The 17240-nt window shown below is 35.9% G+C and overlaps 2 protein-coding genes across 2 annotated transcripts in view; both read left to right on the forward strand.

Moving 5' to 3' along the window:
- The window catches only part of LOC137394392 (mucin-2-like), a 45895-nt gene extending 43562 nt beyond the window's left edge, over nucleotides 1-2333 (forward strand). Inside the window, exons 52-54 of the mRNA XM_068081106.1 lie at nucleotides 255-467; nucleotides 821-924; nucleotides 1507-2333. Of these exons, the coding sequence (XP_067937207.1) occupies nucleotides 255-467; nucleotides 821-924; nucleotides 1507-1750 (561 nt within the window). The 3' untranslated portion in view covers nucleotides 1751-2333. The remainder of the gene's footprint in view (nucleotides 1-254; nucleotides 468-820; nucleotides 925-1506) is intronic.
- Nucleotides 2170-14918, forward strand: LOC137394393 (uncharacterized). Its single transcript, XM_068081107.1, has 6 exons — nucleotides 2170-2204; nucleotides 2587-2638; nucleotides 2824-2875; nucleotides 11157-11267; nucleotides 13404-13533; nucleotides 14099-14918. Exons 1-6 carry the CDS (start codon nucleotides 2170-2172, stop codon nucleotides 14880-14882), a joined length of 1164 nt encoding a protein of 387 aa, XP_067937208.1. The 3' UTR covers nucleotides 14883-14918.
- The last annotated feature ends 2322 nt before the right edge of the window (nucleotides 14919-17240 follow it).

Genomic DNA, 17240 nt, shown 5'->3' on the forward strand with positions numbered 1-17240 from the left:
ATTAGCAAATACTATAAAAATTATAAACAGCTTACACATTGTGAGCTGTCATCAGACAAAGGAGGTAAATTCCTTACTGTCATTAGATGAGTTTATAAAATTTTCCTTTGCTCTACTTTTCCTTTTAATCCTTCTAGCGGAATAAACAGGATAAAATCGTTGTAACTACAAAGTTTTTTTATTAGATTTTGTCAAGTTCTTGGGTCCAATCGATGTTAAAGTTGGATTTTTACATTGTTCTTATGTTTGTGTAGTTCTCCCAATACGTGCCATCTTCGGATCCAAGCAAGTGCTGTGGCGAGTGCAAGTCTATTTCATGCGAATATCAAGGAAAGCAGTACAAGCCTCATGACATTGTGCCATCGAATAGGCCTTGCTTCCAGCACACGTGCATCGTTAACAACGGTGTGGCTGACTGGACGGAAGATCCTAAACCATGCACTGCTCCAAAGAGATACTGCGTTAAGGTACATTCAAACATTTGCTTTATGTATTCATCGAATGTCTTACTCGCACATTCTGGCCGATATATTTAAAAAGCTTTGCGTCAAAAAAAGTTGACAACTACATGTTGATGTCTACATTGGTATTAACTTAACTGTTGACACTGATCATAAAAGTGAGTCTATGTGATAAGGAACAAGCAAAACAACTCTAGTAGTGAGCCATGTAGTGTAGGCCAAATCAATATATAGCTCAGTTCAGTAATCAATATCAGCACACTAGTTTTTTATAAAATCCACAGCTTGACTTCCTAGTGGCCATAGCGTACAAGTAGAGAGATATGATAGAAATGAGTATATGAAGGATTTTTTTCCAGGATGAGTCACCTACTACCCCTGACGGCTGCTGCGCTCAATGTATTGCCAAGTGCACTGACTGCTCTCCTAAACCAGTTACAAATGAAACAGCCCTCACCATTAGGTAAGTTAGGTTCATCGGCTGCCATTTTACTAAAGACTGCATTGCCCTTATTTGGCTTTGTGAAGCTTCGTAAATTGAAAAGGTACCTTTATCCTTGACAGCCAACTTAAATGTATATTTCATCTGAGTTAATGTTGCACTATTTTGATTTTGAATACCTGAAGAAAATCCAATGACATTACTTGGACGGCTTGATGTCTAAATTACTGGCCAAACAAGAAACTAATGCATGATTCTTTCTATAATTCAAAAGCGGGTTTAGGAACACATTGCAGACTAACACTTGCAGTATCAGTCAGTTTTAACCCAACTATGACTCAATGTTTTTGATTGGTTGCTACAAGTAGGCATGAATGTGATACTGTAAATCATTAGAAGTCGCCTGCTCTATGCTCTCCGCCACAGATAAACACGTGTCTTGTTTTAATTGTATTAAGGAATTGACCTTAACACTTTAAACAGGAAAATACACGTGTACATTGTAGGTAAAGAATAAGTTAGTGTTAGCTATAATCTTTTCTTATGCCAAATTGCTTACTTTGCCTGATCTGTGAAATTAGGAGTTATCTTATCCTGTTTTAGCTTCCAACATCCCGACAAAGGCCTGTGCACTGGTTACGCTCAAGGCTTGAATGAATGTAGTGGATTCTGTTCGTCAACTTACAACGTAGGCCGAGCGGGTAATGCTGTGTCCAAGTGTACCTGCTGCAAGCCAACCAAGTTTGAACCCCTTCTTGTTTTCTACAACTGCGAGAAGAGCGGCTTCGTAGATGAGCTAATAGACAATCCAACAGAGTGCAACTGCGACTTCTGTGAAAACAAGTAACAATGATTCACATACGATAGACCTGTGAAATAAATTATTTTCATATGTTATTTTTATACAGTTTTTCAATTTCTTTAATTTGCTGATATGCTGATTTGCTTTGTGTCTATAAAAGTGCTCTTCCCTAGAATGGTTTCGCTTTTACTTTTGGATATTCTATGGATTGAACTTTTATCGGATCGCTGTAGCTGAGCACATATTCAGTATTGGGTTAAGATTAGTGTTAGCGCTATTTGACTATGCAAGGGCAGTGCCCTCGAATTATCTTCTAGATAATAACATTTAGCTTGCGAGGCAATGAAGAATTAATTTTTTATAAAAACAGTGATCCCAATATACAAATTAATATTAAATTTTGTCAATGATATAATTGCTCGAGATTTTTTAAACATTTCCTGCCTGAACTTACTATGGTTATGATGGCAACGCTCTCACCTCCCATGCTTTCTGTTATGTAATTCTTTGCCACTGCAAGATGTAGTCAAATATGGTTTAGATGGTTTTACCTACAAACAAATATATATTTTTAGAACTTTTTTACGATTATATCATTTATACCGTGACACATACAATATATATAGTAATTGCAACTTAAAAACATTGTTTTGCAAGGCTACTATGTGGTAGCACATTGTCATTGATTCGCTTTAGTTACTACCAGGTTACTAACAATATAAGGTGATCAACAGTAAATAGAACAATAATGATCTCACAAATGGTCTTTGGTTTCCTAGTTTTAAATCTACATTGTGAACTACCATTTGGGAGTTGTTCACCCAATGAAACAATAATTATCTGATTAATGGTGTGTGGTTTCCTGCCTCACATTCTCATAGCAAACTCCCAGTTAAGAAGGAATTGTTCATCCAATGGACTGATAATGATCTGGTAAATGATGTTGGGTTTTCCAGCCTTGCATCCGCATTGTAAACTACCATTTAGGAGTTGTTCACCCAATGGAACGATAACAATCTCAGTGTTGGTGTTTGGTTTTTCGACCTTACATCCACATTGTAAGCTATCATTTAGTAGGAGTTCTTCATACAATTGAAAAACAGTAATTTCATGAATAGTGTTTGGTTTCACAGCCTCAACTCTATGCTGTCAGGTACAAAATTAATACATGTAGTGATAAATTCATCAAACCATAACTTGTTAAAGTGACCTCTTTATTAGAAATCAGCTAACATTTATGATGTCGAGATGTAAAATTAATATATGTGACCTCTCATGTGAAAATCAAGCAAAATGAGGGATATTGAGATTTTGAGTTAGTAACACTGTCGGATGCAGAATTTTGTGGAGAATTTAAAGCATTTTGAATTTTTGAATTAGCTTGAGTAGATCATGAGATATTGCAAATTTTCGGAAGGCACGTCAGCCAAAACTCTCAAAATCTGAAACGGAGAAAATCGCAAATAAAGATGCGACGCACAGAAATAGGTTGTTTACTTTAAGTTCTCCTTGGATACGGCCATTTGTATTTCACTGACTGAGGTGAAACTTGGTCTATGGTGTAAGTAAGCATACTGAAACAGCTGGTGTACACCAATTTAAGGTCAGGACAACAGAAGACTGGTAAACCCTGTCCTCAAATTGAACAAAAAATTGGACATTTTTAGGCATCCGTACTTTACACTAACCTCACATTAGGAATAAAATGAGAAGCTCCTGGGTATATCACCACTAACTGATAGCCTTCAGGATTTAACATCACATCTGCAATCCATACTAAGGTTTATTTTGCCAAAACAGTGAGTCTAAAAAACACAAGGGGTATCAGACCCAAAACCACGATTACATTCCTACTCACCTCTGACTCAGAAAAAAAGGCTAAAATTCTGAAGCTAAAAGCTGAAAGTCAGCTGACTGGAAATCAGAGTTCTGTCAAACTTGTTGATGCAGTCACACTTGCAACTAAAGCTAATAAGTTCATCAGACACCACATGATGAGTTGGTAAGCTGGCAGCTGGTGATTCGGAGTAATTATCTGGAGTATTATACGAGTGTGTAACAGTTAATCCTTCGGTAGGTTCAATATCGTCGTTTTCATCAGCAATAAATTTGGGCATTCGAGCTTGCAGGTCATCAGTAACATGAAAATCTGGATCTCTAGACATTGTTTCTCCATATTCGGCATCAATTTCATTGAGCAATGTGCCAAGTTCCTCAGATGCATCCAGATTAAAAAAGTTTTTCGAAGTTTAAAAATCTCCACGAGTCGCCATTTTGATGACGTCACGATCACACAGCAACGGCAATGATCGCAAAATTTCGGCGTAAGGAGCCAATAAACTCACTTTTTGACTACAGAAATAACTTCCTCACACTCTAATTGGTTTAGGGTAAAAAAATAACAAAATGGCCACGTGCTCCTCAATAAACGTAATGCAAACTTTGAAGCTCCATTACTAACAATAGCGAATGCCGACTTTTGGTCGATTTTCACGCGAAAGGTAACATATTAATTAGTATACAAATAAAATCACTACTCATTTTGCTTACATCAATTATAGTGTGTGGCAATCTCTAGGCTTAGATTTGTCTCCACTTGTTTATTGTAAACGCAGACTGAAAGTGATGAGTGGTCCATGCAATGCGGAGTTCGATAAACTTAGTCATGTGACTCGAAACTTGCAGTAGGCAAGAAAGCAACCTATGACACTAACTGTGGTCAGCAAGAATGTTTTTTATCGTGACTCGGAGCAATTAGTCGAAACCTCTCTAGGACAACAGTGTTTCATCCATTCCTCTATGCTGACATTCAATGATGATATAGTACATCGTTGAAATTATCTATCATAAAACTATTAGGTAAAAAAGTTTGGCATATTATATAATATGCAAAATTATTATGTAATTATAAAATAATAGATATTATAATAATATGGCAATATATTATTACATATAATGCCATAATATATAATATTTGATCTACTTTAAACTTTGACCTGAAATAAAGGCTTTATTTAGTTTTAAACACTTTTGTCAGACTTATAATATCTGCACATACATACATACACACACAATTACATATAATATTTTTTATACCAATAAAAAAGGACCTGTAGCTACTAAATGATGACTTCTACCATGGTTGTGACCATTATGAAAAAATCATAACTGTGCATTGATAAGCACTCATCGATGTTCGGATGTAAAATACATTACAGCTGCTGTAAACTTTTGCCTGAATATCTACGTATGAGTAGTTATATCTACTAGCCTGAATATCTCGTATGTAGTTGCATTAGCAGTGATGTATCAGCAGTAAACATGTCACAACAGAAATAATCGTTGGAAGGTTTTGGCAGCTTTAAAGCAAGCGATTAGGAACGATGCTTAACGATGTTTCCGCACCGATCATAAAATATTGAAAGCTAGCTTTGAATAAAATTAATATTTTCTATTTATAATTTTTTTAAATAAATTTGGTAGAATTATTTTTAGAATCTTTTTGAAAGCCATGGTTGGATGCAACTTGACCAGAAAATGTTATTTACGACTTAAAATACTACATGTATGTAAGACTTAAATATTATGTACCACTTGGTCTTAAAATAACATGTAACGCTTAAATATCATGTAAGACTTAAAGTATTGGGGAAAAACCACTGCCCTGATTTTGTCTTTTCCCTCGATAGATTCTTGTTTCTAGAAAATCATACAAAAGAAGAGTACAATAACAGGAGTAATCCTGTTCCTCTACCAAGGTGACAGTCATATGCTCAAAGAGTTTGGAATCTTTTATAAGCAATGCAGCAACACTCCCTTGATAGCAAATACAAGTATTCGTTAATAAAATATTAGTTTATAGGCAAGCTTTAAACCGATATCAAATATCAGCTAATTGGTATAAATGAAGACGAGTTAGGGCCATCATCTTAAGAAAAAGACTGGAAGAGGTGACCCTTAATTCCTATACTTTCATGCGGGAACTGGCAATTGTGGACCAAGCTATCAATAATCGACCAATCAGCCACCAGCATTTCAACCATCAAAAAATGCGATCACTGCCACTCCGTTTGCATGACTTTCAGAAAGCTACGAAAATGTTTGTGCAGCCACCAGATTTTAATATTGCAAGACTATGGACATACTTTGAGCACCTAGTTAAAGGAACAGCTTACAATGCATACCCCATGCTCTCATGTTTTACATACATCATTTCTACCGCTGAGCTCTTATTTGATACACAGTCCTCAATTGATAGAAAATAATGATTTAAAGAAGATTCTCATAGAAGTGCTACTCAAAGTCTTTGCTCACATTGCACACCCACTTGCCATCACAGTTCATAGTACACACCTACATGCCATCACAGTTCATAGCACACACCCACATGCCACCACAGTTCATAGCACACACCCACATGCCATCACAGTTCATAGCACACACCCACATGCCATCACAGTTCGTAGTGCACACCTACATGCCATCACAGTTCGTAGTGCACACCTACATGCCATCACAGTTCATAGCACACACCCACATGCCATCACAGTTCATATAGCACACCCACATGCCATCACAGTTTATATTGCACTCGCCTGCCATCACGGTTCATAGTGCACACTTATATGTCATCACAGTTCATATTGCAAACCCACATGCCATCACTGCTCATAGTGCACACCCACATGCCATCACAGTTCATATTGCACACCCACATGCCATCACAGTTCATATTGCACACCCACATGACAGTAGAATATTTTGAACAATTTTAATTGCATAGTGTTGAAAACTTTCTGTATCAGGCTAAAAATCAATGTAAAGTTTATGTGGAAACTCTCTTGCGGATCATTATAGAATGCTATAGAAACTCTATAGGCACTACATCGCCCACATGAAAATACTTCATATTGAAAGAAGGTTCACATAAGCCTAGAATAACAGAAAGGGTGTTTGCATTAGTGCAAAGAGCTGTTATTTACACTTCTATTATTAGCCTGAGAGCAGCAGAAGTGTTGTGTCAATACTAAAAGAAACACTGTGTAGCATCGGAGCCTTGTGGATTAGAAGAGGAAACTAAACAGCACTGGTTATATGTGTACTACATGTGCTGTTCTTTCAGATGATGTTGTTGGTGTGGTATGTAAAGTAACATTTATGTTAACGATGGAAACTGCAATGATAAAATTTTAGGTTAACAAAAATGTTTTGTAATTATGTTCAAAGTGTTTAGTTGGATTACTAAAAATCTTGGTAAGCCTATACACTACATTTGTGTTTAGTAGCTGACAGATGTCTTATCAAATGTGGTTGATTACTGGTAGGAATTAATTTTTACTGTTTTTTTGGTTTATCTGGGTTGCAGAGTTTGAACTTTTTCAGTGGATTAATTAAGCATAACATTATCTGATCTAGTTAAGTGCTCGACTCTGCCTTACTGATTTGTTTATGAGCACCCAGATAGAACAGTTCTATTCCCCATTGCATTTCAACTTTAGTTTGAGAGCTTGTCCATGCAATAGTCAGTGTTTATAGCTATTAGTTTCACATCTACATCAATTAATGCCGCTTTGTCATTGTGTCTGTCTGTTAGTCTGTCTGTCGCGCAAATACTATGTGTTTCTACACCTTTTGACTGATTTTGTCCAGAATTCACAAGCATAAGCTCTGTGCCTTCTCGAAGTGGCCAAACATATTTGGTTTTAAAACTAAGTCTGGTTCTTAAGAAACAGCTTCTTAAAAACCCACCTCCCATCTGCTTGAAAATAAAATAAACCCAGGTCATCTGAGAGTTTACTACTAGTACTTTTTAAAATATATTTGCAATAATTTCAACAACATTCATAATTTGAACAACAAGATTTTCAAGGGATTGTATGACTTAATTCCGTCCCTGTTTACTGTACTAGCATAAAAACCTTTGTGACTTGACTTGAATCTTCATCATGTGTCTGGTTTAGCTCATAGAATAAATATGCTATGCGCTTGTTCTAAGCAGCAGAAAACAGTTGGATGGTGAAGGTGATTGCTAATAAACACATTAGACTCGTGTCACATAGAGTGCTGTTATTCTGTATTCTAGATCCATTGAGGCGCTGTTTTTGGTAAACCAGAATTAGTCATTTCACAATTGCAGAATAAACTGGTACTGATAAAATTTTAGGTTAACAAAAATGTTTTGTAATTATGTTCAAAGTGTTTAGTTGGATTACTAAAAATCTTGGTAAGCCTATACACTACATTTGTGTTTGGTAGCTGACAGATGTCTTATCAAATGTGGTTGATTACTAGTAGGAATTAATTTTTACTGTTATTTTGGTTTATCTGGGTTGCAGAGTTTGAACTTTTTAGTGGATTAATTAAGCATAACATTATCTGATTTAGTTAAGAGATCTTTGATCTTTGAGACATCCATTACTTTTTCTCATTTTGGTATATATGTAGTAGTCAGTCTGCTAAGACTCGTGTTCTTCAACTAATCGTACTCGCAGGTTCTAATTTTTAGTCTATTGGACCAGCTACAACAGCTGTACGTAGAAAACAGCTCTACTGTTTTCCTACTCGCACTTTTTAGTTTTTAGTCTATTGTACCAGCTACAACAGCTGTACGTAGAAAACAGCTCTATTTTAAGATACAAATTTTTAATAAATCAAATAATAGTCTTTATCAATTGCCTTTTTGAACTCACAGCAAAAAAATCATTGATTTCAAAGCGCCGCACTTGAGCGTGTCGACATAAAAAGGTGCGATTAAAGTGTTTTGCCTACTGCTATTGTTTCTCTATAGAAGTGTGTTTATCCGCAATTACATTGCATCGTTGAGTAGAGTGAGTTTTGTGTTAGATCTGCGCCTGTCATGAACAATAGCTCTCTTCATCCGAGTTCATTTGCATAAATATAACTGAATGATATAATAGTGACAAGCACGCAGTAAATACCTCACTTACTTCTTTAGGCCATCACTCAGCCTCTATGCGTGTTATTCTGAGTGTATATATAAGTTCGCTTATAGTCTGATAGACAACTACGGTACACTTAATTTATGAATATCTACGCTTAACCTACATTAAGAGCTGAGAAGGTAAGTGTACTTGTAATAAGATTATTATGTCTTTTACTGTTTGATTTGTAAACGAAAGTAAACTATGGTGTGCTAATAAGTGTTCACCTAGTAATAATGAATCATTGAGCTGTAAAAACTAGGAATGCATTTCTCACACATTCCCCATTCACAGAGCTAGCTGCTTTATTAGTTAGCATTGATCATTGAGTCATTCTGGAACTTGTAACAGGCAAACTAGCAATGACTATCACATTTGTAGGATGTTGGAATAGTTAAGGAGTTCGTGAAAGTTGTGTATGTAGACAGGTATGCCACATAAGTCTAACACATACGTACACATGAATCTTATAACAAGAAATACTTAAGATATATAATGTAACCAAAGTTGATGTAATTTATAAAGGTTTGGTGAAGATCTAACTAGTCATTGATGAAAAAGGTAATAAATGCCACGAATTTAGAAACAAAATGAAGTAGACGCCTAGAAACCAGTCTGACTATTGAAGGTTTTTCTATGTTTTATTGCTGTTAATTTGTTGTCAATTTAAAAGCATGCGAGAAACGGTCTGTTAGGTATTCCTGCATGAACTTATCTCTATTTTATGTAGTTCTTTTGGTGTGGTTATCATTCTGAACAGAAAAGTTTGACAATAAATCACTTATTAACACTATGAGTGCGATTGTAGGCTGCAAAAGTACAAAGTAACTTGTAGCAAACTCACAACACCAGTTAACTTGCTTAAGTCTCGCTGATCACTCTAAAACTGAGCATCTGATAGACCGATTTTTCTCTCTTTTGAGGAAGGTATTTATCTTTTCATAACATGCAAACCTTTTACATCATTCTAAAGACTATTGTCCGAGTAAACTTGATATTTCTATTAACCCTTTAACTCTCGCGAGCACTTTGGTACGCAGCAATAGTAAAGACTTTGCTGATGACCTGGCTAAGTGTGAAAATTCTAAAGGCCTTTCGTCTAGATATTGTTTGCTCAGCTAGCAATGGAAACAAATGTTTGCTCTCACATTGAAGTTGCTTTACAGCCATATTCTGTTGAAGTTTAATCTTGACATTCGTGGCACCCACTTACAGCCATAGTGATTGATTTCTCGAGTGTTTACAGAAGGTCACTGCTATTGCTATTGCCTTGCAAGTAATAATACACTATGATTACACTTTGCGCATATCATTATCTGCTATTTGCATTACAAAAGTGATTTTTGAGATATTGAACAGTGTATTAAGTTATCAAGTAGAGAGTTGCACAGTAACAGTCTTAAAATCGCAAGCAGTGTCAGCTTTAAAAAACTTTTTATATACGCGAGGGCCTTTTCAGATCACGAGCTTTCCCCATATTATTGCACTTTTGAGCAATTTGCTGTCAATTTAAAAACATGCAAAGAACTGTCTGCTTAATTTCTGCTGCATAAACTTGTCCTTTTTTAAGTAGATTTTTTGGTGTGGTAGTCATTAAAAGAAGAAAAGTTTGACAACAAATCACTTAAAACTGTTTAGTGTGATTGTAGACTGCAAAACTATGATTGGTGATCATTCAGATGATCCTGACTTGAAAGTCAGTGTTTGATCATGCCTAGAATGAAGTTGACCACAGAGACAAGCAGTAGTTATGTAGCATCATATTGTGGTGCTCTTAATTGTGTGTTGACCTGGTCAAGCTTTACCTTATAATTTGGTACAATTAGAATAAAAATCTCTGACGAGAGATCTAAAAAGATCTAACCAAGTTCTGAGCCTCATTTTGTATGAAGACCCTGTCATGGGTTCATGCTCACCAATTCAACTGAACAGACATGCTCATATTTCTAACACCAACTATGAAAGCATCGATATCTATGACATTTTTAGCACAATGTTATACCCAAACATTTGATGGCTACAACAGTTAAATTAACATATGAGTTCAAAAATATTTTATCGCGAATATCCCGTACATCTATTATAGTTTCATGACGTCAATGAAAACAAACATTTGCAATAATTGGTTGGAAAAATGTAAACAGTGTCTTGTAGATGGAGACTGATCATTTGAAAGTTATCTGAAAATATCAAACAGTCAGCAAACTATGCACTTCCTGTGACGTCCAATAATGCCACACCATAAAGCTGAATTGTTTTTGAGCATTTCAACAGCTGTATTAGTGTAGCGATATTGATTGTTACTAGATAAGCGTACCACATGTTTACTTTTAATCATAACTACCGTATCACTTGCGGTTATCAAGAGCAACACATCATAATCTGAGCTAATCTAGCCAAGCAATTCTGTCAGTTTGCTGACATCTGTCGCTACTCACGTTTAATATTATTTGACATCTAATATTTCATTTGTCAACTCCAGCTCTGTAGCTTTACCATGTAATTTACAGACATACAAAAAATTGTAAATATGCAAGGAAGTGTGAAGCACAGAAGATCATCTTATCAGCGAGAGTTTGATATTGAAAGGTCATGGATCCCAAGCCACAAGGATATCACTGGTATGCTTACATGTGCATTTATTGTAGCCAAAATATGGCGAGATGATCGCAGTACTTATATATTTATATTTTCTACCACTGTCTTATTAAAAGCAAAAGAAATTGATCAACGTTGCCGAAAATATTAATCAAGAATCAATGCACTGTTTATTTTTAAATGTTTAATAAACTACTCTTTCATTCTAGAAATGGTCTTTTATTGAATTTTGCTAAAAGTATGTGCTTTTGTATACATTGAAATCTTATTCGATGTATGGCCTAGTTTCTAAAACAAAATTGTTATTGTAAGAAGACTCTCAGAAAAGTGCTAGCAGTAAGGCCTGGGTAATAACCTGTCAGAATTTTTATTGAACATTCTGCCAGAGTTCACATTGTACACTTACATGTCATCATGGTTCATATTGCACACCTGCACATACTGTCAATTTTCATATTGCACACCTGCACATATACTGTCAGGACTCACATCGCGTACCTATATATCGTCACAGCTCTGATTGAACATCCACATGATGTCACTGTTTACATTGGACATCCAAATAGCATTAAATCCATATTGATGATGCCAGTGTTCATATTGGACGTCCCAATAAAATCACAGTTCATATTGAACACTCGTATGCTGCTACCATTCACATTGGCGAAGCAGAAAAAATTGTAATCAAGGCAAACATTTCTGTTTGTAACCTCGTGAATAACTCTAACAGACAATTTTCCAATATGTATCAAAGACTTGGGATAATATTTGTATTGCTATGCAAACTTCTTTTCAATATACAACCTTCCTACAACAAAAGCTTTTCTTAACAAAAGCACCTTCAACACAGCAGAGTAAGACATGGTGAAACTTTTGATACCAAATAACTGTAATGTGAATTTTGTTGCTAGTCAAACTTTAAAAATTAGTCAAACTCCCTTGAAGAGAAAGGTTTTTAGATAGATTTTGAGCATGTCCAGAGTAGAAATGAAGCGAATGCTAATGATCGGGTGGAAAGGAATGTTAATTTAGTAAAGAAATGCGCTGATTGCCAAGGTAAATGCTTTAATAATGTGCTAGCAATGAAAAACCATAAATGAAATTATGTAGAATCAGAGAAGCTGAAGCCTATATGCCATCAAGTTTTATAACCAGTTTTAGTTATTTTCATTTTTATAGTGCTCGGAGAAAACTTGAAACTATAAATTTTCAGTATTAAATTCTTTCGAAAAACTAAATCTTAAAATCCTCCAAGAGACTAGAGGATAGATCCTAGAGACTAGTCAGCATAGAAATGAGAGAAGCTTAGCTCAAGGAGTATCAGTATTGGCGCCTGTCTGACCAATATATTGGATCTTACAACTCAGCCATGTCAGCTGTCAACTACAGACACGGCAGAATGTGGAGTTGTGTACTCCTACACGAGGAGTGCTTCGAAAATATAATAGACCATTTGGTCTGAGAATTAAAACACCACAGCAAACAACTGATTGACGATCACGCTTTTAGTTGCACTCCGTTTATGAAAAACTGATATTCATATATAATGGCATGCTTTCTGCTCATATTGATCGCAGTTCATGGCTTGTCGCATATTTGTATTGGAACAGAAACTCTAAATATAACATCAAAAATTATCAGTTTAAATCAATGGCTTGATCTAGATGACCTGTCAGTGATTGTCACATAATCTGTGAATTGTAGATCTCATCAGACGCGGTTGTACTAAAATGAAAATACTGAGTCATTAGAGTGTACTCAACAATGTTTAAATAATAAGCTAATTAGAGTTTTCATTCTCATTCTGTGAGCAATCCCTCAAAGACAGAGTATGATGCCTGCTTAGCTTACTGCAAGCATGTAGAAGCAGCGCATGCTTTTAAGAGTATTGTTGTACAAACACTGACTCTGTGATCTCGACTGGCCATGACTGAGTCCATGAGACGAGACATGCCAAATTGTAGAGAACAATTTAAGGTTGGATGTCATTCCTGTTACTACTAGCGGCTTCATAGGGGAATTAAACTCCCAATTGTTGTCAGCAGGTCAGGTGATTTAGACCACGAGGTCACGGCTCCGCTTAATATCTTTAATTATAGCCACATTAGTCTTGATATTGTTTCACCTCCGCTATACATTGTCAACATAATTTATTGTAGAGTCAATGCTCTCCTACAGCAGACGGATGAGTGAGTACAAGATGAAGCCCACCCAACAAGCAACAGACAACCTTGAGTTACCTCTGCTCATCAAAGCCACCCACTTGCCTCATCCAAATCGACCAGATAGGTAACTAGAAAACACCACTTGAAACTAAATATTGTAGTGCTGGTGCTTTTAATCAATTATTGTTTAAGAGTATTATAGAGTGAACCAAGTACAATGTTTTTATATTTACAATTCAGCTTCTCTTTCAAATACTTATGTTGTTCAATTCTAATCTCAGTCAAAACTTTATATTTCATAGATCCTCAAATGATCTAACAAGTTTCATGTATCGTATAATGTTCTGTTTGAGGTATCGCATGAGGTGGTCACACAAGACAGATGTGTGTTTGGGCACGGTTGTCGAACAAGGTCATCAAGTTGATGCATCACAGGCCTTACATATATGATGATTTCTTCTTGCAACATTCTTTTGCGATCCTTTTTAAAATCATCATTTTTCAAATATACAGGCACTGACTGTATTGTGGCTTATGAATTTACAAGGTCAAGGCTATTCACAACAATATTTTCTACATTTGTTAATTAATTATGAGATTGATCATATGCTTGACTCCCAGGAAGCCAAAAAAAACATCCTAAAATTGCTAATGTGGCTTGCATAGAATTTTTGGTGCTTGTTCTCTAGGTCAAGAAGAAACAACAGAGAGATGAATAAAAAACCGTGTACATATAGGGTCAGGTCTTTACCCAACATGAAGCTGGAGCCATTACTAGGTCCAAACGCTAGATACGAACTGGACTCTGACCAACTCAGTGGTTTAAAGAGCATCAGTGGGGTGCAACTGAAGTTTCTCAAATCAGCAAAAATATCAAATCAACTTCCTCCCATAGATGACCAACCAATAAAAAATGAAAAAAATGTTACCATTGACAACTCCAAGCAAACAACAACAGACAGTGCGGTTACAGAAGTTACATTCACTCCAAAGGATGCGACAAAGACACCGGAGACAATGAATGAAGAGAAAAAAGTAGCAGGCGGAATTAGCAATGAATTAGCTAAGTCACAAAAATCTCAACCTAACTCTAAGCCTTTTGTTCCAACTCACGGATTGAAACGCAAAAACAAGCGAATGAAATTCAAAAAGTCCCAACTTTCTGCAATAGAGGAGATTGATGACAGCGAAGTTCTATTACAGCGTCTCTCCCGCAGCAGTACCTACAACAAGCTACCATTACCACCAACTTATAATCCAGCAACAACTGTTGTTGATAAAGACAGAAACTATCTAGATATTCAGCAAAGCTTTGAAGAAAGACGACGAGATGTTGCTTTGCTAAGAAAAATTCATAATAGCTCAAACACACAGCGAACGAATTCACAGATAAACATGCAAACACTTGCCAAGAAAAAATTACGGAAACTGCCTCTTCTACCAATCAGTAAGGCGGTTGTCGCTGAACTATAGTGCAGTGTCCATGTATAGAAATCAATATTTATCAGAAGAAGCAAACACTGTACAGAGTTTCTGCAAACATTTCATACAGTTCCTTTTAAATGGCATTAATATCTTGAAGAGTAACGCAACTCGCCTGTTGTGCAAAATGAATAGAGCCTGTAAACCTGTGACATCGCATAGCTGTATTATTTGTTAGCAACTAGAGATTAACCTTAAAACAATACATCAAATCTGAATGTTTAAAGATGTTTTCTATTTAACAACTCATGCAAATGACCTGTTTACTAGCAGCCGTGGCACGGTGTGCAATGATAAAAGAAACTACCAAAGCAATTTTGATTTTATGTTTGTTCAACAAATTTGTTATGTAATCTACCTACAAACAGTTCGTAGTATCAGAAGTTTAATAAAAACCTGCCCATACAGCTCAACAGCTTGCAATATCTATCATTCGCACTTCGAATGACCCTCAAATCACAGACATTATTTCTAGGAGTTCCCAACACTGTGAGGTCGTTATATCGATTTCGTGTATTGCTCTAATCGTTCAATGACCGGAGAAAAGTTCCACTCATATAGAAAGGCAGAGAAATTCAATAGAGGTAATGATAAGAGACACATTTGTTGGTTATGTCTCACTTGGAAGCTCAGTGGGAGATCAATACACTACATATAAATAGTGCAACGAGTGGATTTTACATAGACGGCATCTGCTGAGCAGTAAATATAGTTCTCTAGGGAGTCGTAACCCTTACATCTGTATGCGTTGCCAGGGTCGTTGCCAGGGTCACTTCGTCGTTATACCATGACTGCTTCGAGAGTGGAAGGTGGAGTTAGAGTGATTGCTTGAAAAGGCGGAAACTGATAAGTTTAAATTGTCTACCCTTTCTGGCATTCACCGAAATATTGAGCATGTTTAGTTTTACATATACTTCTGACAGAAGTTTTATGAAATGCATTTTATTTGGAAAGCAAATTGGCAGTTTGAAAAAGGGAATACTTTCAAAAAGATTAACTGAACAGCCTTAAAACAGGTTGTACAACAATACAAAGGCTGGTTAAGAAATAAAAATGGAGAGCGATTAATTATATAAGTTGCTTACCTTTTTAATCTACAAATATAGCTAATACGATACTGAAATACCACCACACCGGATACAGATGAAGGCTAATACGATACTGAAATACCACCACACCGGATACAGATGAAGGCTAATACGATACTGAAATACCACCACACCGGATACAGATGAAGTAGTGAAGATAATGGGTGTAAAGTGGTTTTAAAGAATAATTCTAAAAAAATTTTCAAGTTCCCAATACGCTTTATATACGTCAAATGCCTCCCTAAAGTTAAAAAATGCATTTTAGGATTGAAACTCTAAGTAGATGAGAAAGACAAAAAAAGCACAACATGTAAACTCGACCAAACCCTGCACGATTGTAACAAAATTAAAAGGTTAAATTTAAATGTTGAAAGATTAAATTGAAAGTGATGAAATTTAAATTTAACAAATCTAAATCTCATCACTGAAACCTTAATGGATGCTTAAGGTTTAATTTATTACTTAGCATTGGCTATGCGCTTCAAAATATCAAAATTTGTTTTCACTTGTTATCACATTTGTAAATGTTAATTCTAGTAGTTTAGTTCAATTTGAAAATGGTGTGTTATAAGCTTTATTTTAATCTAGCAAGGCTTGAAGAAAAGTTTCCAACAGCTTTTATTTCTGCAAACTCCAAAGCTTACAACCAAGGACTGTAAGGGAAATGAAGGGCTGCCCAGCTGACAGCTAAACATTATTAGCAAACACTGTCAAACATAAGATGCTCGACTACACCAACAGTAACAAACATAGAGCGTTTTGTCTCTTCAGAGCTTATTCAGAGTGTAGCTTAAACCTTGAGGTTTGAACAGCAGTGTTTAGCTTAAAGAAGTGTTTAGCTTGCAGCGAAAAATCCTCCTTGGTTAGTTGTGCTCTCTTTGGGTGAGGGGAAGCAACTCACAGCTTAGGCGATCTTGCACAGTAACGTCAGTAATCGCTGTATTGAAAACGGTCATTGCTTACTAAGAACTAGTTGTACATGTTACAGCTATTTAAAAACTAAACGACAACGCAAAGCATTTTAAAAATTTTGCACAACCTTTTGTAATTTGGTGGATAAGGCTTTCAAACTTCAACATGTTCAAGCTGCTTTAGTTGGAACAATGATATAAACATTTTATACCATTGGTTGGAGCCATTTCAAAAGCGTGGCAAAATATCGTAGCCTTTGATCTTCGGTCTTTTTGCTATTGTGTATGGAGTACGTATATGGAGGTATGTCCGCAAGCAAGTGCACGTAATCATTTTCTAACGATGTTCC

Source organism: Watersipora subatra, chromosome 4 (assembly GCF_963576615.1).
Source record: "Watersipora subatra chromosome 4, tzWatSuba1.1, whole genome shotgun sequence".
Taxonomy (NCBI): Eukaryota; Metazoa; Bryozoa; class Gymnolaemata; order Cheilostomatida; family Watersiporidae; genus Watersipora; species Watersipora subatra.